The sequence below is a fragment of the Nuphar pumila genome, chromosome 4 (assembly GCF_984573655.1).
Source record: "Nuphar pumila chromosome 4, dmNupPumi1.hap1.1, whole genome shotgun sequence".
NCBI classification, from domain to species: domain Eukaryota; kingdom Viridiplantae; phylum Streptophyta; class Magnoliopsida; order Nymphaeales; family Nymphaeaceae; genus Nuphar; species Nuphar pumila.
Window position 1 is genome coordinate 123,666,780 of NC_143252.1, and position 17,750 is coordinate 123,684,529.

Here is a 17,750-nt window from a genome sequence, read left to right on the forward strand (position 1 = left end):
TTATCAAGGACCGGTAAATTTTATGGTTCCAAAAGAAGTTAGACATTTGGAACAGCATAGATAAATTTCAGTATACTCAAAACTTCCTCAAAACTTCTTTCAAAATATGATTTAGTATACACTCACATAACATATATATATATATATATATATATATATATATATCAATCAAAATACAGGCTGGTACAGAATCAGGAAACTCGCATGAACATATTGAGTTCAATTGTACGCATCCCTAGCAGCGATCCAGGTTCAAATCATATTCAAAAGAACTTAAGTCTGAAACAATATTCCATGTATTTATGTATATGGTCTCTAATCAGCCCAAAAATTAGGTTATGTATTTTATATTTTTTAGATCAGAGCTCAATTTAAATCACACTCAGATTCTGTTAATCAGAATCAGATTTGGGGCCAACAGAACGGATTCCCGACAATCAATACATGAGCATAGATAGAAAATATTCTATGCTTGAACAGTCAAAATCGAAATATGCACTGGGATAACAAGATCATTCAAGGAAATACAATAACGACATCCAGAAAAATTATCAGAACTTGATAATCTAGTTTGGTATACACATATTTCCTAAGAAGTCGGGTTCTTGGAGTAGTCCAAGAATCTGTGCATGTATATGTGCGATCAACAAAATTTTGAAGCATGCTAAAGCTTAAATTTTTTGCATCTGACCCTATCATTTTAAAAAAAATGAATCATGTTCAATAAGACTTTAAGCATGATCATAAGTTAACCAACGTTGATACGTGCTAATGAAGGATGGTTCGTGAATATCGAATAGCTATATTCGATACCTGAACCGCAAATGCAGATCGATACTTGCTAAGTTTCAAATATGTACATGACTTAAAAAAATTTGTTTTTAGAATGCATAAACCAAAAACCATTCATAACTGGCTTTACGACCAGATTTGAAAATATCTAGATCGAAACCCAAATTAAGAGGATATAAATTCAACTCTATCGCGAAACAAGAATAATAACTTAGAAGGATACATGCTTGATTTACATAGATCTAAGCTCCAAATACAAAAATCTAACTTTTGGATCATGTTTAACTTGTTTCATTTACTATTTTCATGTGTTAAAGTTCACTGAAATATGTTGTTTTATACCATTTCTTGACCACCTAATTTTCATGAATTATGAGTCATTGATTTTCGCTATCTAAGGAATAGGGTGTTATGATGTGTTAGACATGATAACCTTCTAGCATAGTAAATAAACCATGCTAAACACATCTATACAATTAGACCTACCATTTGGTAGCTAGTTCCATACACGCAGGAGCGTGTAGCACCATATCGTGTGTGTATATATATATTCAATAATATTATGGCTGAAAAACGGTGAGCGTGAAGCCTTTTGTGTCTTATTATGTAGCATGCTCTTCAAAGTAGGGTGGAGCATTGAAAAACATATTAACCTTATCTATATATATAAACTCACATCCACCACTCCTCTCATTTTCCCCCACCCCACCCTCAAATTTCTGTTAGGTGTAAGAAGGAAGGGAGAGAGAATTCAAAGGAGAAACTGAGCTGTTTTGGAAAAGGTGGTTTTGATCACGTGGAATAGTCCCACATTGTTTGTGCTTGAGTTTTTTGTGGGCTTTATAAGCCACAAGTAAACTCATACACTTGTTCCTGAGAACAATAGGGTGGGATGACCACCACACACACACGCGCGCGAGCCCGCCCGTCGTGTAGTGCCGTGACGTGTCGTGTCATGCCGGGCCGGGCTCGGGTTCGGGTTTGGGTTCGGGTAATTGGCCCTTTAGGGACATATCCAATCAAGACAAAAGTACCTTTTTACCCAAAGTTTCTGTGGATACGGGTTATGAGAAATGATAATGGGTCACAACTCCTCGTAGTCCGTGCGCCCGTTATGGCTCTTCGGATTTCGTAACGGATCTCGACCGTTTGAAGTCCATTAACGAGTCACGTCTCCTCGGATTTCGTAACGGGCTCCTTCCATGTTTCATAACCGTTCGTGGGTTATAAAAGCGTGGTCAGGGCTGGGGTTACGAATATGCTGAGACAGACGCATTTCTGAAGCTTTGCGGTTTTCTCTTTTCCCTGTTGCTCTCTTTTTCTCTTGAGTTATCCCAAAAGGGGTTGGTCTGCAACATTGGTTCGTAGAGGCTGTTTTCGAAGGATGATCCGTCGGAGTGCACCGTTCTGATCGTCGTGGCTATTGTATCCTGGGGGAAGGATGTCGGACCTTGTTTTGCACTGTATGTGGGGGCGAATCTTCTCTAAGGGGAGTACTTTCGTACGCCTTAGCTTGTTACATAATCTAAACATGTTTCTGTTATTTTCTTTATGTTCTTTGCATCCGTTTGTTTGTATGTTGTTGTCTGGATTTTGGTTGTATGCGGAAACCGACATGCTTGCTCCCTGTTATTGTTTCGATCGTCTTTTGATCATGCTGTCTACACTGTTGTATTTCCTGATTTATATCGTGTTTTATATCATGATGACGTTTGTAAAACTGTGTGATCCGAAATATGATCCATCAATTTCTCCTTCCTTAACTTTGTCCACTTCCATGGCAATTGATAATAGTAACATTTTGTAGCTACTGGAGGTATTGCGGGATAAGACTTTACTTTTCTTTTTCATGGAGGGTGCAGTTTATTAGTCCTTTGGTAGCTGGTAGAGGAAAGAAAATTACTTTTTTTGGTATGAAATTTCATTTGTTAATCTTGTTATTGTAGAATGGTCTTGGTGCCCTTTTCCTTTTCAAGTATAAGGTCATGAAGGAGGAGTGTCTTGGTAAGGGTGAGGGTATCGTTTGTTTGTCCATTGGTAGCGGGTAGAAGAAAGAGATTTGCTTTTTTTTTAATATAAAAATCTCATTTGTCAATCTTGTTATTCCAATTGCAAGGTGGTTTTTGGTGTCGATTGTCTATCCATTTTAGGCCTACTCGCCTATCTTTGTCACTTGTATAAAGTTATGGTGATATTACACTTGCATACTATTGGTACATGAGATGGATGGAACAACAAAGTGGATATGAAGATTCTAAACGTTTTATCTTGTAAAGGTTCATATTGATCTTTAATACTCTTATCATTGGGTCTTTTGAGTAGTTTGGCTCAGTGGCTTCTGTAAGTGTGAATAGAAGGCTGCACTAGCATATGTTATCATGTAAATGTGGATGATCTTTGCTTCCCTCTCTCATATGTACTAAGTAGATTTATTTGTATGTATCTATTGTTTTATATTGATAACAAAAAAAGAGATGGAATTGTTTGGCCGATCTCATTTATTGATCTTTTTTAGTGGCCGTGTTATTGCAAGATAAGAATTTTAGTGTGGGCACGAGTTATTAGCAAGTTGCTATAGGAAAGAGCAGTTGGAGAATGGGATGTTTTCAATTTAGTGAGTTAACCACTTAGATTATGCCAATAAAGTTGTTTCTTTATAGAATTTTTGTCTTGTTGCATGGAGATCTGATTATACACCATGATAAATTTGGTGAAAATTTTGCAGGCATTTTTTTTTCACATATTTCAAGTTTTATGTTGTCACAATGAGACTTCTATCCAAGGTTTGAATAATGAAGGCTCAAAAAGGATTTAATTTAAGATGCTTCAATTTTTCTCAAAACAAATGGGTGTCCTATAACAGGATAAGCACTTAGCCTGATCAAGTTCCCATTAAATGCTTAATTAACTATCAATGGAAAAAAAATATGTAGTAAAGTTAACTTAGAAAATAAGAAAAGAGGACCAAGAAGTCCGATTGATTAAACTATTTTGTCATTTTACTTGGTAAGTAGCGCTCAAACTGCAAATGGAACGTATATCTTGATATCAATGAATGTGATCTACAAAACCAGACCAAAGGGGTTTGGCCTAGTGGGATGGCGCCTAGACTGTTTGACTGGCAGGCTAGGTTCAAATCTCATTGGTGTCACCTCCCTGCGTAAGCCAAAGCTTGGCGATTCCCTGGGATCAAGGGGTAAGCCCTCAGAGTTTTACGCCGACATGAACAGAGACTGTAAGTATGGCAGGCTGAGCCAGCGCGGCTAGGTCTCTGCGCCCAGAAATGTTTCTCCCTATAAAAAAACATGATCCACAAAACCAAGACTATTATGGAAAGACAAGTATATCACTATTTCTATAAATTACTGGGATTTTTGTGTTTAACTTTAGTGTAGGCATTAATGGCAATAAATGATTGCAAGTAATGCACAGAGTACTTTCTTTCTGCAAATTTTGTTTTGGTTATCAGGAAATTTGACCCCTTTTCTTCTTTGGTCATTGATGCCTTCCTTTAGTAATTAAGAACTTGTTGAGTATTTAAACTTTCAGTGCAGATGCTCTTGGACTTTTCATTTTGTTAAAAAAAGACAAAAGAAGTGGTATTGACCAGTGCCTCAATTTAAACACTATAGAGTGTTGGGCAAGAAACTTGAAACCACCCGCATGCAATTGCTTCAACTACGAATTATGTAAAGTGGTATTGTTGAGAGAAAAAAATTAGAAATATTTTGGTGGTAAAGATTTAAGTGACTGTTGAGCCATCTCTTGTTTTCTCAAAAAAAAACTCAGAAAAATATCAGTTTCTTAAAAGTTATTATATGTAATATATAAAAATAAAAATATGAATAAAAGTTTATAATGAATACATGAATGATATGGGTGAATATGATATCGGTTACATAAATATTATTATATATAACATGTAACTAGTAATATGAGTGAATAATGCATCTTTAATAATTCATGTTTATTACCTTAAAAAATTTAGTCCCATACGTTTATTTAGAGGGAAGAGGATCGCTTCCACCTCTATATAAGAGGTTGTTACCTTTTTGATGTGCTTTTTTTTTCTGACATCTTTTCTGAGGGTGTGTTTGTCTTTCTGGGAAGTGTTTCCGTGGAATGAGGGGGGTAACGTTGAAAATGGGCTCCTCCTCTTTCCAGAGTGAAAGAGGAGCCTATGTTTGTGTGGGCATGGTGGGCTCTACGGAAATGAAATGCATGAGGGTGTGTGCATTTTTACATGCAGCATGCAAACGTGCCCTAAGTGCTTTTCAAATGAGTTAAAAACTACCATTAGTGAGATTAATTGCAACCATGAATCAACTTGCCAGTGAGATTTATAGCACCCCGTGAGTCAACTAGCAGATGAAAAATAAAAGAAACATGCACAAGTTTAACCGCACGAGTAAAAAGACTCAAACACCGAGTCTAGTAAGATAGTTCTAGATATCGACAGTTGAAGCTATTGGAACAATCCACAACCCTCAACGTGTAAATATCATGTAATCACCATCTTACAAAAAAATTACAGGGACCAAAGACATGGCTGCCAAGGAAATGATCATTTCTTCTCCGAGTGGTTTTCCAACTCCTTCCTCAGTTGAAGAGAGAAGTCATCATTGACATCGTCATCATCCCAGTCGTCTTCCCACTGCTGTATTGCTTCCTTCCCTTCTTCCTTGTCACCATCCCATTCTGCATTTTCGACAACAATAACACTCGATTTCAGCTGAGAGCAGAGAATTTAGTAGCAAACCTTCATAGAACACAAATAATCCACACACACACACGTCCATCTCTTTTAGGACACAATTTTCACCATGTTTGAACGACAGAGCTTCAAATAGCTTTCGTCCACTGTTGATTTAAAAAACTAGTGGCAGATCTATAGCAAAAAAGCAAAGCTCAAATAATTCAAAGTAACCAGATCAGTGCACCAGCAGAATAGATGCTTCAAAGCAAAGTGACAGCCAGCAACAGGAAAACTTATTAACAATACACGCAACAGGAGTACAGAGGAAAATTAGGTGAGATACATCTTACCTTCACACTCAAATTCTTCAAACTCGTCATCATCTTCAAATAAATCAATCTTCAAATCCTCCGTTACAACTTTGGGTTCTTCCGCCATCTTGATACTGAAAATGACCAAATAAACATTATAAGTGTAATATCTCGTGGAATTTAAATATGATTTTATTAAATAAATATAAATTAATGCTTTGATATGATATTTTATTTATGCTTATAAATTAATCTCACATGTGGCACAATATTGCATTGTTATGACCAAGCGGGGTAATGACCCAATCGGTTGATGCATGATGATGTGCATGTTTGAATGATTAATGCATGATGATGACCGTGTTTGATTTTGATGGTATACAGGGAGGTGCATGTTATGGATATTGGGATCCATTGTGTTCGCTTGGAAAGAAAATATAATATTTTAAAGAATATAAGAAACTTGAACAATGTAATAACTTGATGTAGCAATGCCGTCTACGGTGATGATGCTCTGGCGGTGACTGCCTAGAGTGAAAATGATCTGGCGGTGGTTGGTTAGGGTGAGGATGTCCGATGATGCCAGCATGGCAGCCTAGGGTGAGGATGCCGTTGTCTTCCCGACATTTGGGTGAGGATGCCCTATGTCCTGACTTAAGGTGAGGATGTCTAACGTCGATCGAGGGACATGTATGAGACCCAGTTAATAAAATACAAATTATGTGTTTGATTGAACATCAAAAGTTTGACCTGAATTTTGTAATTACGGGTCTTATAAAAGATGAAACTTAATTATGTTGCATTTAGAAGGGACATGCATTAAAAAACGATACTCTAAGTGAACTTAAAAAGTCATTCATGCATGTTGTGTTGGTTCATGCATCCCTAAATGTTTAATGTAGCATGAAATCGATGGTTGTGTTATTTTAAATGCATAGATTGCAAGTTTGTTCTAAATGTGTGATGTTGTTGAGTCATCTTAAACTTATGTTTGATTTAATCTATGCTAATTTTCCTTATTGTTGGATTTCGAGAGGGTCTTCTACGAGAACTTTGGTTCTTACCTTGTTTTTAAAAATCTTTTTCAGGTACCGAGCCACAGTGATGAAGGAACCAACTTGCTGGAGGGATCGAGGATTATGATCTGGTGAACAGGGATCTGACGTATTAGAGAGTTTTTGTTTTAGGAACTATGTGAACTGTCAATGGGGATTATATGATTTAAGTACATTCAATTTCAGTTCATGATATGATTTTATTCTATGTCTGAAGTTATTTTTGGGTTGTGTAAATTAAATTTGTAATGTGCCCCAGATCCTTGGGATATTTTCTGCAGTGTTTTAAAAAAAAATCTACATTTTTCGAGGGTCAGTTTGGGGTCATTACAATAAGTAAATAAAATGGATGATTGATGAGTGAGACAATATGGCAAGGTTTAGGAACAAAATGTTCCCTCTCCAGAAGACCAAGAAATAAAATAAACTCATATTTTATGAAAACAAAACTCTACCTGGTGAAACAATTAGTTGATAATTAATTCAATCTCGAGTGATGATCAAAATAACTAAAGTACTTAATCACAGTAACCACAAAACAAGTATAACCACATACTATTAGTTGATTGTCAATGGGGACAAAACCAAAATCAGAACTTGGAAGTGAAACGTTAGAATCAAGCCCACAATAACCCTAGTAAATGTCCAGAAAAAATAATAGGAAATGCCTCAGATAAGCTAACAAAGTTTGATAAGCCCCTCTACAAGCATTCGTGTATGCATGTGTGCAAGCATGCATGTAGATTCACATCCATTTGACTTTGGAACTAATAATTAAGATGAGTAGGTAAATTCAGAGGCTCATACAGACAGAAAATCAAGGTCATTAACTTGGAAGATGAAACAATTATAATGTAAATACAAAATTGCACATTTCCAACTCCCTTGGCTTCTCTCTATGTCAGGGACCAATTATGTCAACATTCTAAACTTCCCTTCACTCTTAAATTGGGACTTATGGCATGCAAATCTTCCCATCTAATAGGACTGTCTGTAAGTGAAAGCATGCTTTACAGTAACATACGAAACCAATAAAAAGAAAATTGTTAAATTAAAGAAGGCCCAATAAGATTATAAGAAACTGATGGGTATACATAGGTGGTGAAATTTGACTAGAAAAGTCAAAGAATAAGCATCAAATGCACTTGACTTTCCACAATGCAGAGTGCAGAAATATCCAGTAAACAAAATGACAAAAAAATGTAAGAGAATAGCTCATAGATATCTTACAAGTTTCTTGTACATCTGTGGGTAAACATTAAAATGCTATGCAATTCAGATCAATTTACTTCCACAGATGTTAGATTTTGTCAGGCTCTGTTTTTATGAACACGTGCTAGATGGGAATCTAAAACATCTTTTGATTGTTTTCCCTTGTCTTTATAATATGCTCATTGAAACTCTCCCTCCCTCCCTCTCTCAATTGCCAACTATTAAACGTTTGTCTTTTTGCCACCAATAAGAAAATAACCAAAGCCTTGGAGAAGGGCCTGATTGTGTACCTCTCTTATATGTGAAAACTGTTGAGACTAATTGTCCTATTGAGTTTTTAAGCTTAAGCTTTCTTAAAAAGTAGGTTATTTGATATTTCATAATTAAGGAGGGACTTGTATGTAATTTCTTTTATTGGCTTCTCTCTATTTAACTTAGAGGAGATTAACCCTAAGGAGAATTAACGAGCTCTCTCTCTCTCTCTCTCTCTCTCTCTCTCTCGCCTCGGTTCTGGTGCACCTCATTCAAGTTTCTACATGGTATCAAAGCAGTGGATCTCGGAAGCGGTTAGTTTTATTTAACTAATTGCATAGATCTGATCACAGATCTGTAATCAGATCTACAGATCGATTGCAGCCAAGTTGGGTGCTACGGCAGAACAGGCGTGATTTTCTGTTTTGTGGAAGGAGTTTTTTTTTTTTGCAGGCGTGATTTTTGTGTCGTGGAAGCAGCATGTCGTGATTTCTGTTTTGTGGAGTAGTTTTTTTTTTGGCTGTCGTGGGATTTATGTGTCGAGTTTGACGTTGTTCTGGCTTTCTCAGATCTATGTTTCTGAGTTGTTTTTCCCATTGTGTCTTACGTGGGTTGAATAGTCAGGTGTGGTCGTGGAATTGGCTGACGCGTGATCATGAAACACGTTGTTTTCTATGTCAGTTGTAGCCTGTCGTGAATTTATTTCTCGTGTGGCAGCCTTGTGTAGTCGTGGACTTGGTTGACGTGTGATTATAAAATATGTTGTTCAAGAGAGTGAATCTGGATTATTTTTTTTGCAGTTGCAGTTGCATTAGCATCAAATATCTCCCATATCCTGTTAGTACTATTCAGTATGGGTGAAACTTCGAAATTTGATTCCAAAAATGAGTATATTGGGGAGTATAAGGCTTTTGCAAATCCCTTCTCGTATGGCTTTTCTGTGAGATTGAATGAAACTAACTATGCCAGGTGGTCCAGAACTTTTATGATGTCGGTATCTGAACATCGCAGAAAACATATTTTGTTGGAAAATGAACTGAATGAAAAGGTGGGAAAATACTACTTGGGACGAAGATAATGACATCGTTATGTCATAGATCATGAATAGTGTCGAACCTCATATTGCAGATGGTCTAATTTACTATAATATAGCAAAAAAGATGTGGGACAATCTTCGAGATACATACTCTCAAGAAACTAATGTGAGTCATATCCTACAAGTCGAACTGGAGATATATAATTTGCAGCAAGGAGATCAGACCTTGGCTCAGTATTATGCCTTTGTCAAAGCAGCGTTTGAAAGACTCAATGCCCGCAGGCCTCTCTGTTGTTCGCAGCAAAAGGATCATCAAGAACAGACTATGGTAGCTCGGTTTCTCACAGGTTTATCTTCAGAATTCTTTGTTGCAAAAGTACAAATGTTGACGGGATCTGATGTCCCTACTCTTGCTGATGCATATAATCGTCTGAGTAGACTTGTGATTTCTCTTCCACAATCTCACCCTGTGTTGCAGTCATCTGCTCTAGCTGTCTCATCTGGTTATGGACATGGAATTATTCTGAATATTAGAGGACGAGGTCGTGGAAGAGGTATTGGAGGCAGAGGAAAACTTTAGTGTACCTTCTGTGGAAAATCTTAACATTTAGAAGATCGCTACTGGGATAAGCATGGTCGTCCAATTCCTTCTTCGTCAAGGCATAATGTTTCAAAAGCTAATGTTACTACACTAGAGGTAGCAAATGCAAATGATAATACTTCTGCAAGTGATAATATCACCCTTAGTCGATCAGAATATGATGAGTTGATAGCACTTTGTCCCTCAAGCTCCTCTTCTCTTGTAGCTGGTGTGGCCTATTCAACAGAGAATCATCTTCATCTGAATGGTAGTAAGTGGATTATTGACTCTGGTGCATCCAGACATTTATGTGGGAATTCGCTTTTCTTTTCAGATCTAAAGGATATTACTGTTCATCGAGAAGTCTCATTAGCAGATGGGAGTTCCTCACCAATTGTTGGTCAAAGAAATATTTTTATATCATCTTCCTTGCAGTTAAAAAGTGTTCTTCATGCTCCCTCATTCCCTCAAAGTTTACTCACTCTTAGTTGTCTTACAAAAGAACTAAATTGTAGGGTAATATTTGACCCGATGGGTTGTCATTTTCAGGATTTGCTGACGGGGAAGAAGATTGGTGGAGGCTATGAAGAAAATGAAGTATTCAGGATTTGAAAGTGCCTCACTTCCCACTCCCGCTCCCGCTTCCTCGACTGGCAACCATGATCTAAACCTAAGAACGTGTACATCAATCATCTTGTACACTTGCTATGCATATAAAAAAAATCAGAATCTGATACAAAGAGGAAATTGTCCTAAAATAAATAAATCTGTGCACGCATGTGTGTGTGTGTGTGTGTGTGTATATATATATAAGCGACCTAGGAAGCGAACCGGAAAAGACCTAGGAAGTGAGGGGAAAGTGAAAAAAGAAGAAAAAAATAAAAAATAGAATGAAAAAAGAGGGAAGCGTGGGGGAAGCGCGCTTCCCAAAAAAAGGGGACGCTTCCCCATGCATTTCGGAAGCGCGACGTTTGGCGCTTCCGGAGCACGTATTGGGGAAGCGTGCTTCCCCTACTATAGGGACGCTTCCGGTAACTCTGGTTTAGATCTGTCCGACAGTACTGATGGACAGATCTGTCCGGATACGCACATGGACAGATCTGCCGATATGCATATACGTGCAGATCTGCTGATTTTTAATAGTTATCAAACCATCTGCCATTAAAAAATAAAATTTGTTTTTGTACATGCTGAAAATCGTGGGTTGTTGATAGTTTTGGGGTTCGCGCACATGGCCTGAACACACATGTATATATATCAATATATATATACATATGTAGTTTGGCTGGCTGCATCACAAGCTTGGTTTGGGATCAGATCTGATCCCAAACCAGGTTTGCCGCAGGCCTGAATATATATATTTATATGTGTGTGAGTGTGGGTGCACGAGAGGGGCTACCCATGCATGGACTGGTTTGGATCAGAGCCCCGTCGCAGTTCCCAGCATGCTGTAACGGCTGATTAGACTGTGCACAGATGTATTTATGTATGTTGTTTCTATTTAATATATATCAAGTATGCAAATTCAGATTCAATGCATATGCAGTTCCCGTTTATCATGTATCGATTTAATGAATATGCATCATTGTTTATGAGATTTGTATATACATGTTAGTCTATTTGAACGGGACATGCATGATTAGGTTTTGAGAGTGATAATCATGCCTAAATTTAAATGCATACGTAGTTTTAATATTTCTTTTATCACGCCCTGTTTCTATTAATGACACATGTTCTGATTTTATCATGTACTGAATCCATTAAGGAAGCGTGTTCGGGTCTAAATACATATAAAATTTCTTATTTAGATCCGCCAAGTAGTGGTACACACAGATCTGGTCTAGATTTGTCGTGTATTTACTCTTTGGCTGGACTGGACCTGCTGAACACATGTACACGCAGATCTGGTCCAGATCTGCCGTGCACCTCTGTTCTGTCTATGATATGACTGTCATGAAGCTGTTTGATATTGCCATATGGGCGAGCATCGAAACAGTCTTGAGATTTCAATTTTTTATCTATGTTAGCACTATATCATAAACAATTTTCTGCATGCTGTCCTGATCTGACTGAAATTTTATTTGTTTTTATTGCTGCCATATGATCTATTATCATGTTGCTACACATGTGATATGAATGTGTTATGTGGGCTGTTGTAGGACAGGATAGTGCTGCACACTTATGTACAAGACTGTCCGTTGTCCACTGCTTTGGCTGCATGCTTATACATGAGAAACATGTTACCAATAGCTTGCTAGTGTTGTCCCATGTATGGGGCAGCATAGCTTTGGCTTGATAGTTATGATATGTATCCCGAGCATGCCCGAATTGGCAAAAATGTTTGTTGCTTACATATGCTCATGAAATTGAATATTATGTTAGCATAAATATGCATGTCATGAACAAGTAAATTCTGAAGTTATATTAATGTTGCATTAACATGGTCATGTGCATGTTTGGATGTTATGCATAAGATAGATTATGAAAAAAATGCATGTTGCAAGCAAGTGTTCATGTGCATATACAATTTGTTTTATATGTACATTATTGTTGTATATGAAGAATAAATACATTGTGGACATGTTTGAATGATTGTCCGGTTACATGTTCACTGAAGATTTTTGCATAAGATGCATCGGTGGTCAGATGTGAACCATTATAGGCCATGAGCATGTGTTGCTCTAAGATTTACGTATATGCATTGCAAAATCCATTTTTGAAATTATTGGTTTCTAAATTAATTGCACTGTTAAATATTGTAACGAGCCCAGAGACTTGTGTTGTGTTTTGCATGTTGATTTGCAAAACGATTCTTTTGGTAAAGAATTTGATTATTGTTAAAAAGATAAAAGAGATAAACAGTGTAATTAATGTTTTTCTTCTTGAATGTCCCTTCCACAACGTGGGAATCCTGAATAGCGATTTTGAGAAAACCGTGAGGATACTAAAACTCCGTGTGCGATTGTGCCCCTAAATTTGATATGGTGGTTCGCCTCCCAACCACTGTTTTAAGGAGTTTTCAGCCACTTTGTCTGGGGGCGATGTTGTAGACACAACTGTTGTTATTGGTATACCAAGAAAATGGCATGAGTGGATGTTGATTTCCCTGTTGTCCCGACATTAGATGATGATTTTTAATGTTCCGATGAATGATATTGATCGAGGAACAAATGTAGAACCCAGTAATAAAATACAAATTATATGTTAAGCTACAACTGGAAACCTATCTTGAACTTCGAAAATTATTGTGCCCGTTTTGAGTATCTGCGGGTTTAATGAAAACTAAAACGAAACTTATATGCATATATGACATGCATGCAAAAGAAAACTCTAATAATAACTTAATAAGTTATACATGCATGTGCATTGAAATCATGCATATTTACTGTTATGCATTAGTTTGTGCATTCTTACTTGTTTTGTTTCATGCGAGATATTGTTATTGCATGAGAATTGCTTTTAAATGCTTGAATGGTAATTGAATTATGAGATTGTTGTAGTTATCGTTCTTTGAAAACTTGCATGAATTTGATTTATGTTTTTTCTTGCCTATTTGGATTTTTAGAAAAAATTGTACAAAGGATCTTTTATTCTTAACCCGTACTCCCTATGTTTTTCACAGGGTTTGAAGCTCAATGATGAGGACGATTGTTACAGGGAGCCTAAGAGACTACGTGACTACTTCAGATATTTTTTGACAATGTGGCTTATGATTTTAGACATTAATTTAATTTTGTTCTTAAACTTTGATTGTTGATTAATAAAGTTAGTTATGGGATTGTTGGTTCAATGTAAGATCCCTTGTGGTTTGAAAATTGTTAAGTCCATGAGGCCCCAGATCCTTGGGTTTTGGTTTTCGCAATGGTAAAAAAAAACCCACTTTTCAACGAAAATGAATTGGGGTTGTTACAAGGGATCTACATGGGTAGGCCTAGGGTCAAATATAGGTAACTACTAAATTTGTTTTATCAAATATAGCCTAACCTAACTTAGATTTGCATTTGAATATAGAATTTGATGGGGAAAAAGTAATACTAAATCCAAATCAATTAGTTAATCAGATATATTTCATATGCAATGAGGCCGGATTTGAATTTGGTTTGAACTTGGATTCAAATTTAAATGTGAATCTGCATCAAAATCCGATTATTACTTGAATTCAGTTTTCTTTACCAAATTTGACCAATTAGATTCAAGTTCAAATGGATATCAGATCTAAATCTGATCCATTAACATCTCTACTAGTGGGTGAGGGGGCGATCCAAGGGGATTTACTGTCCAAGTATTTGGGGGGGGGGGGGGGGGGGGGGGCAGTCCACGTAGGTTTCGAACCCACCCAGAACCTTCTAACACCCTAAGGAGGTTAACTCATAATAAAAAAAAAGTTTTAACGCAATATGAGCCATTGATTTTTTAACTAAGGAATTGGTAGGTCCTAACCAATTTATCCTCATAGCCATCTTAACCACTTCAAAAAATTACAGCCGCAAATTGTTTTTTGCTTAAGCATAACCTATATATATATAAAAGCCCGTAACAGTGGACAAGTAAATTGTCCACTGTTAATGGACAATTTTCCATTGTTGATCGTGCGACGATCAACGGTGGAAAAAAAAGAGTTAAAACAGGCATTAACGGTGGTCCTGACCTCTGCTAATGCCCATTTTTCTGCCCAACGCATTAGCGGCGGTCGTGACCGCCACTAATGCGTTGATTTTGTGCAAATAGAACATGCAAGGCAAGTCCGACCGACGGATACCGTCCATTGTTATATATATATATATATATATAGAGAGAGAGAGAGAGATCAGTTCTCATTTACTAAAAGCATGTTATGATCAAATTAATTTAACGAAATGTTTGAATTTTTATCATGAAGTTATATGGTAATATGAGTCATTAATTTTTCTCTCTGAAAATACATCCAAACACGAAAAGTACCTCATCTAATGGCATATTGTGTAAATAGATTCATAAGTTGATTTGTTCACTTTTATCATGATAACTTCATTTATTTATTTTGAAAATTATAAAATGCAATAAATTGAAAATATCATGATGGTCGGATGTTGCAAGTGTATAAAGTGAATCTTGAACTTTGAATTATCAACAAGGCAGGTTTCAACTTTCAAACATGCAATGTAGTGTATGATAGACTAAAAGTAAACAAAACACTTGACGCCTCTCATGAAAACATAAAGATATGATTAACTCATTAATTTGTAGTAGATGCAGACAAACATAAAGAAAAAACTTATGCTAAAATTTTAATGAGCTCATGGGTATGTTTAAATGTTGAACATGTGTGGATCCCAACAACCATACATTGCGAGGGCACCCAGCGAGTTAAAAGTTGGAGAGAAGAGCCCAAGGAGTGTTCACGTTGGTGCCACCAAGCATCAAACATGGAAAACAACTGGGCAATAGAATCATCCAGCTAATATAAACTCTAAGTTGCAAGCATCACACACATTGCATATTAGAATTCCAATCCAATCAACAGCTTAAGGAAAAAATTCTAGATCAAACCAAAAATTTGTTTTCCATCTGTCATAGGAAGCTTGCCTTTCACACAATGTTGTGAAAATCATTGAGGTGTAGCGTAGCGCTCCACCAAAAACTGAAGCGAGGTGTAAAGTGTAAGCCTCAAATTTAAAAAAAAATACTTTAAAAAATACTTTTAAAATTATCTAAAAATACAAATAAAAAAAATGCTTTGTTGATGAAGTAACAACCAATAAGAAATAGAAAATCTCAAATAAATACCGAAAAATATGAGATTAACATGTAAAAGTAACATTAATGTGTATATTGATCTATACAAATATCTAAGAAATAAAAAGTAGGCCACAAGAAAACATTAAATGAAAAGCAAATGAATTTGAGTGGGAACTACAACAACAATCCCAGATGAATTTGAGTGGGAAACATTAAATGAAAATCTCAAATATTTCATTAAAGAGTATCTGATATCTATCTAGAATCCCAGATGCATATCAAATGAATTTGAGATTGTTACTTGAAGAGATGAAATAGAAACATTTAAGCAACTACAACAAGAAAACATATAGAACAAAGCAAACTTAAAATGCAACCAATGTGAACAGCATGACAATTATTTGAACAAAAAAATTACTGAATCAATATAATTTTTAGAAATATTAGTTGGTTACATAGTTCATCCCTTGAGTGGGAAAAAACGTTCTGAGGGACAGAGCAGTATTAATTTTTAGAAAGGTTGGCTGTCGAAACAGTGTTAATTTTCAACATGATTAACAATAATGTCGGTCAACTAACAAGAAGGATTGCATCGTGTGTGTGCAGCGAGAGAGGAAGAGACAGAGGGAGAAATAGAGAGAAAGGGAGGCAGCGAGAGGGAGAAACAGTGAGAAGGACAGGGACAGCGAGAGATGGAGAGATAGAGAGAGAGTGAGACAACGAGAGAGGGAGAGACAGAGAGATAGGGAGACAGCTAAAGAGGGAGAGACAGAGGGAGGGAGATAGAGAGAGAGGGACACAGCGAGAGGGAGAAAGTGAGAGAGGGGAAGACAACGAGAGAGGGAGAGACAAAGGGAGAGGGAGACAACAAGAGAGGGAGCTATGTTTGACCATGTCACACCCAATCCCTCTCAACGCCCTACATGACAACTAAATAAGTTTTAGTGATTTTTAAACTTGCCTCTGCCTATATCTTTGAACATGTAGAAGTAGAATATAAAAGCTTTACAAGTTTAATTCTTGTTACATCTAACTCCAAGTAAACTTCATTTTGATAAGACGAATCCCAACTTCCATGCTCATCTTGGACTTTCCATAGCAGAGAGTCTCTTCTATCATTCAAAGCCCATTGAATTGATAGAGAAGCTAGATAAGCATTGCATCTCACTTCATTTTTGTTTCTTGGAAGAGATTGGGCACAAAGATGATATCTCTTGTCAAGAAGTAATATTTGTCATCAAATTAAATCTCCAAATCGAGCCAAACTACTCCATGTATCAGCTAGTTTTCAAGTGTGTTAACCGGTGTAAATATCCAAGTAGTCTAAGCCAAAACAATCCAGATAATAGTAATAAAATCCGCAATGCATATCTGCAATGCTTAAAAAAACTCTAGCTAAGTGACGACGAGAAATATCGCAGAGAGTCAGTAAAAATCACTGCAAACATGGAGGTAGCATTTTCAAAGGGAAGTATAACGAAAAGACACACAACCATCGTTGGTATCAATAGAGCAAGAACGCCCACACCTCTATTAACCGCTAAAAGCGAAAACGGCAATCGACCATTTCTTAAAGCAGCAACGTGAACCAGCAAACGAAACATATCACCCAAAAACCCTTACAAAATGATCAATTAAAGAATATCCATCTAAAACTCTACCGCTTCTATACGCTGCAAGAAAGATTTGACATAGTGGAAACCAAAAAACGGGGACCAAAACCTAAATTAACGTACCAGAAAAACAATTCAGAGAGAGAGAGAGTACCTCAAATCCCTGGGGCAAACCTTACAATCAACGGCGAGGAAGGCCGACTATCGAAACCCTAAAGAAGAGAAAGATCGCTAGGGAAAAGCCATCCCCTCGCCTCCCCTTTTATAGCTGATGGGGATTCGCGCTTCGGTCCTTCTGTTGGCTGCCGCATTAACGGGTCGGGTACATGGGCTGCGAGTCTGGGCCCGGATGTAGGGCCGTCATGGATGGAGCCAACCCTTCTCTATTTTGAAATGTAAACGGACAGGATTCATTCCGGATGCAATAAATTAACATCATTGGATCTGGCCTAATCGGGTTCAAATTCAGATATGGACCACAGAAA

The 17,750-nt window shown here is 36.9% G+C and overlaps 1 protein-coding gene across 1 annotated transcript; it reads right to left on the reverse strand.

The window, feature by feature from the left end:
* Nucleotides 1-5,179: 5,179 nt before the first annotated feature.
* LOC149840896 (protein DSS1 HOMOLOG ON CHROMOSOME V-like) lies at nt 5,180-17,503 on the reverse strand. Its single transcript, XM_090004577.1, has 3 exons — nt 17,420-17,503; nt 5,839-5,933; nt 5,180-5,490 (listed from the first exon to the last, which is right to left on the reverse strand). Exons 2-3 carry the CDS (start codon nt 5,924-5,926, stop codon nt 5,357-5,359), a joined length of 222 nt encoding a protein of 73 aa, XP_089860703.1. The 5' UTR covers nt 5,927-5,933; nt 17,420-17,503; the 3' UTR covers nt 5,180-5,356.
* Nucleotides 17,504-17,750: the final 247 nt, after the last annotated feature.

What these genes read in the sequence shown, in the direction of transcription:
- LOC149840896 (XM_090004577.1), bottom strand. Translation starts at nt 5,926, where the DNA reads ATGGCGGAAGAACCCAAAGTTGTAACGGAGGATTTGAAGATTGATTTA. An exon ending in TGAAGAATTTGAGTGTGAAG is followed by an intron (nt 5,491 to 5,838) that starts GTAAGATGTATC and finishes TCGAAAATGCAG; the next exon opens with AATGGGATGGTGACAAGGAA.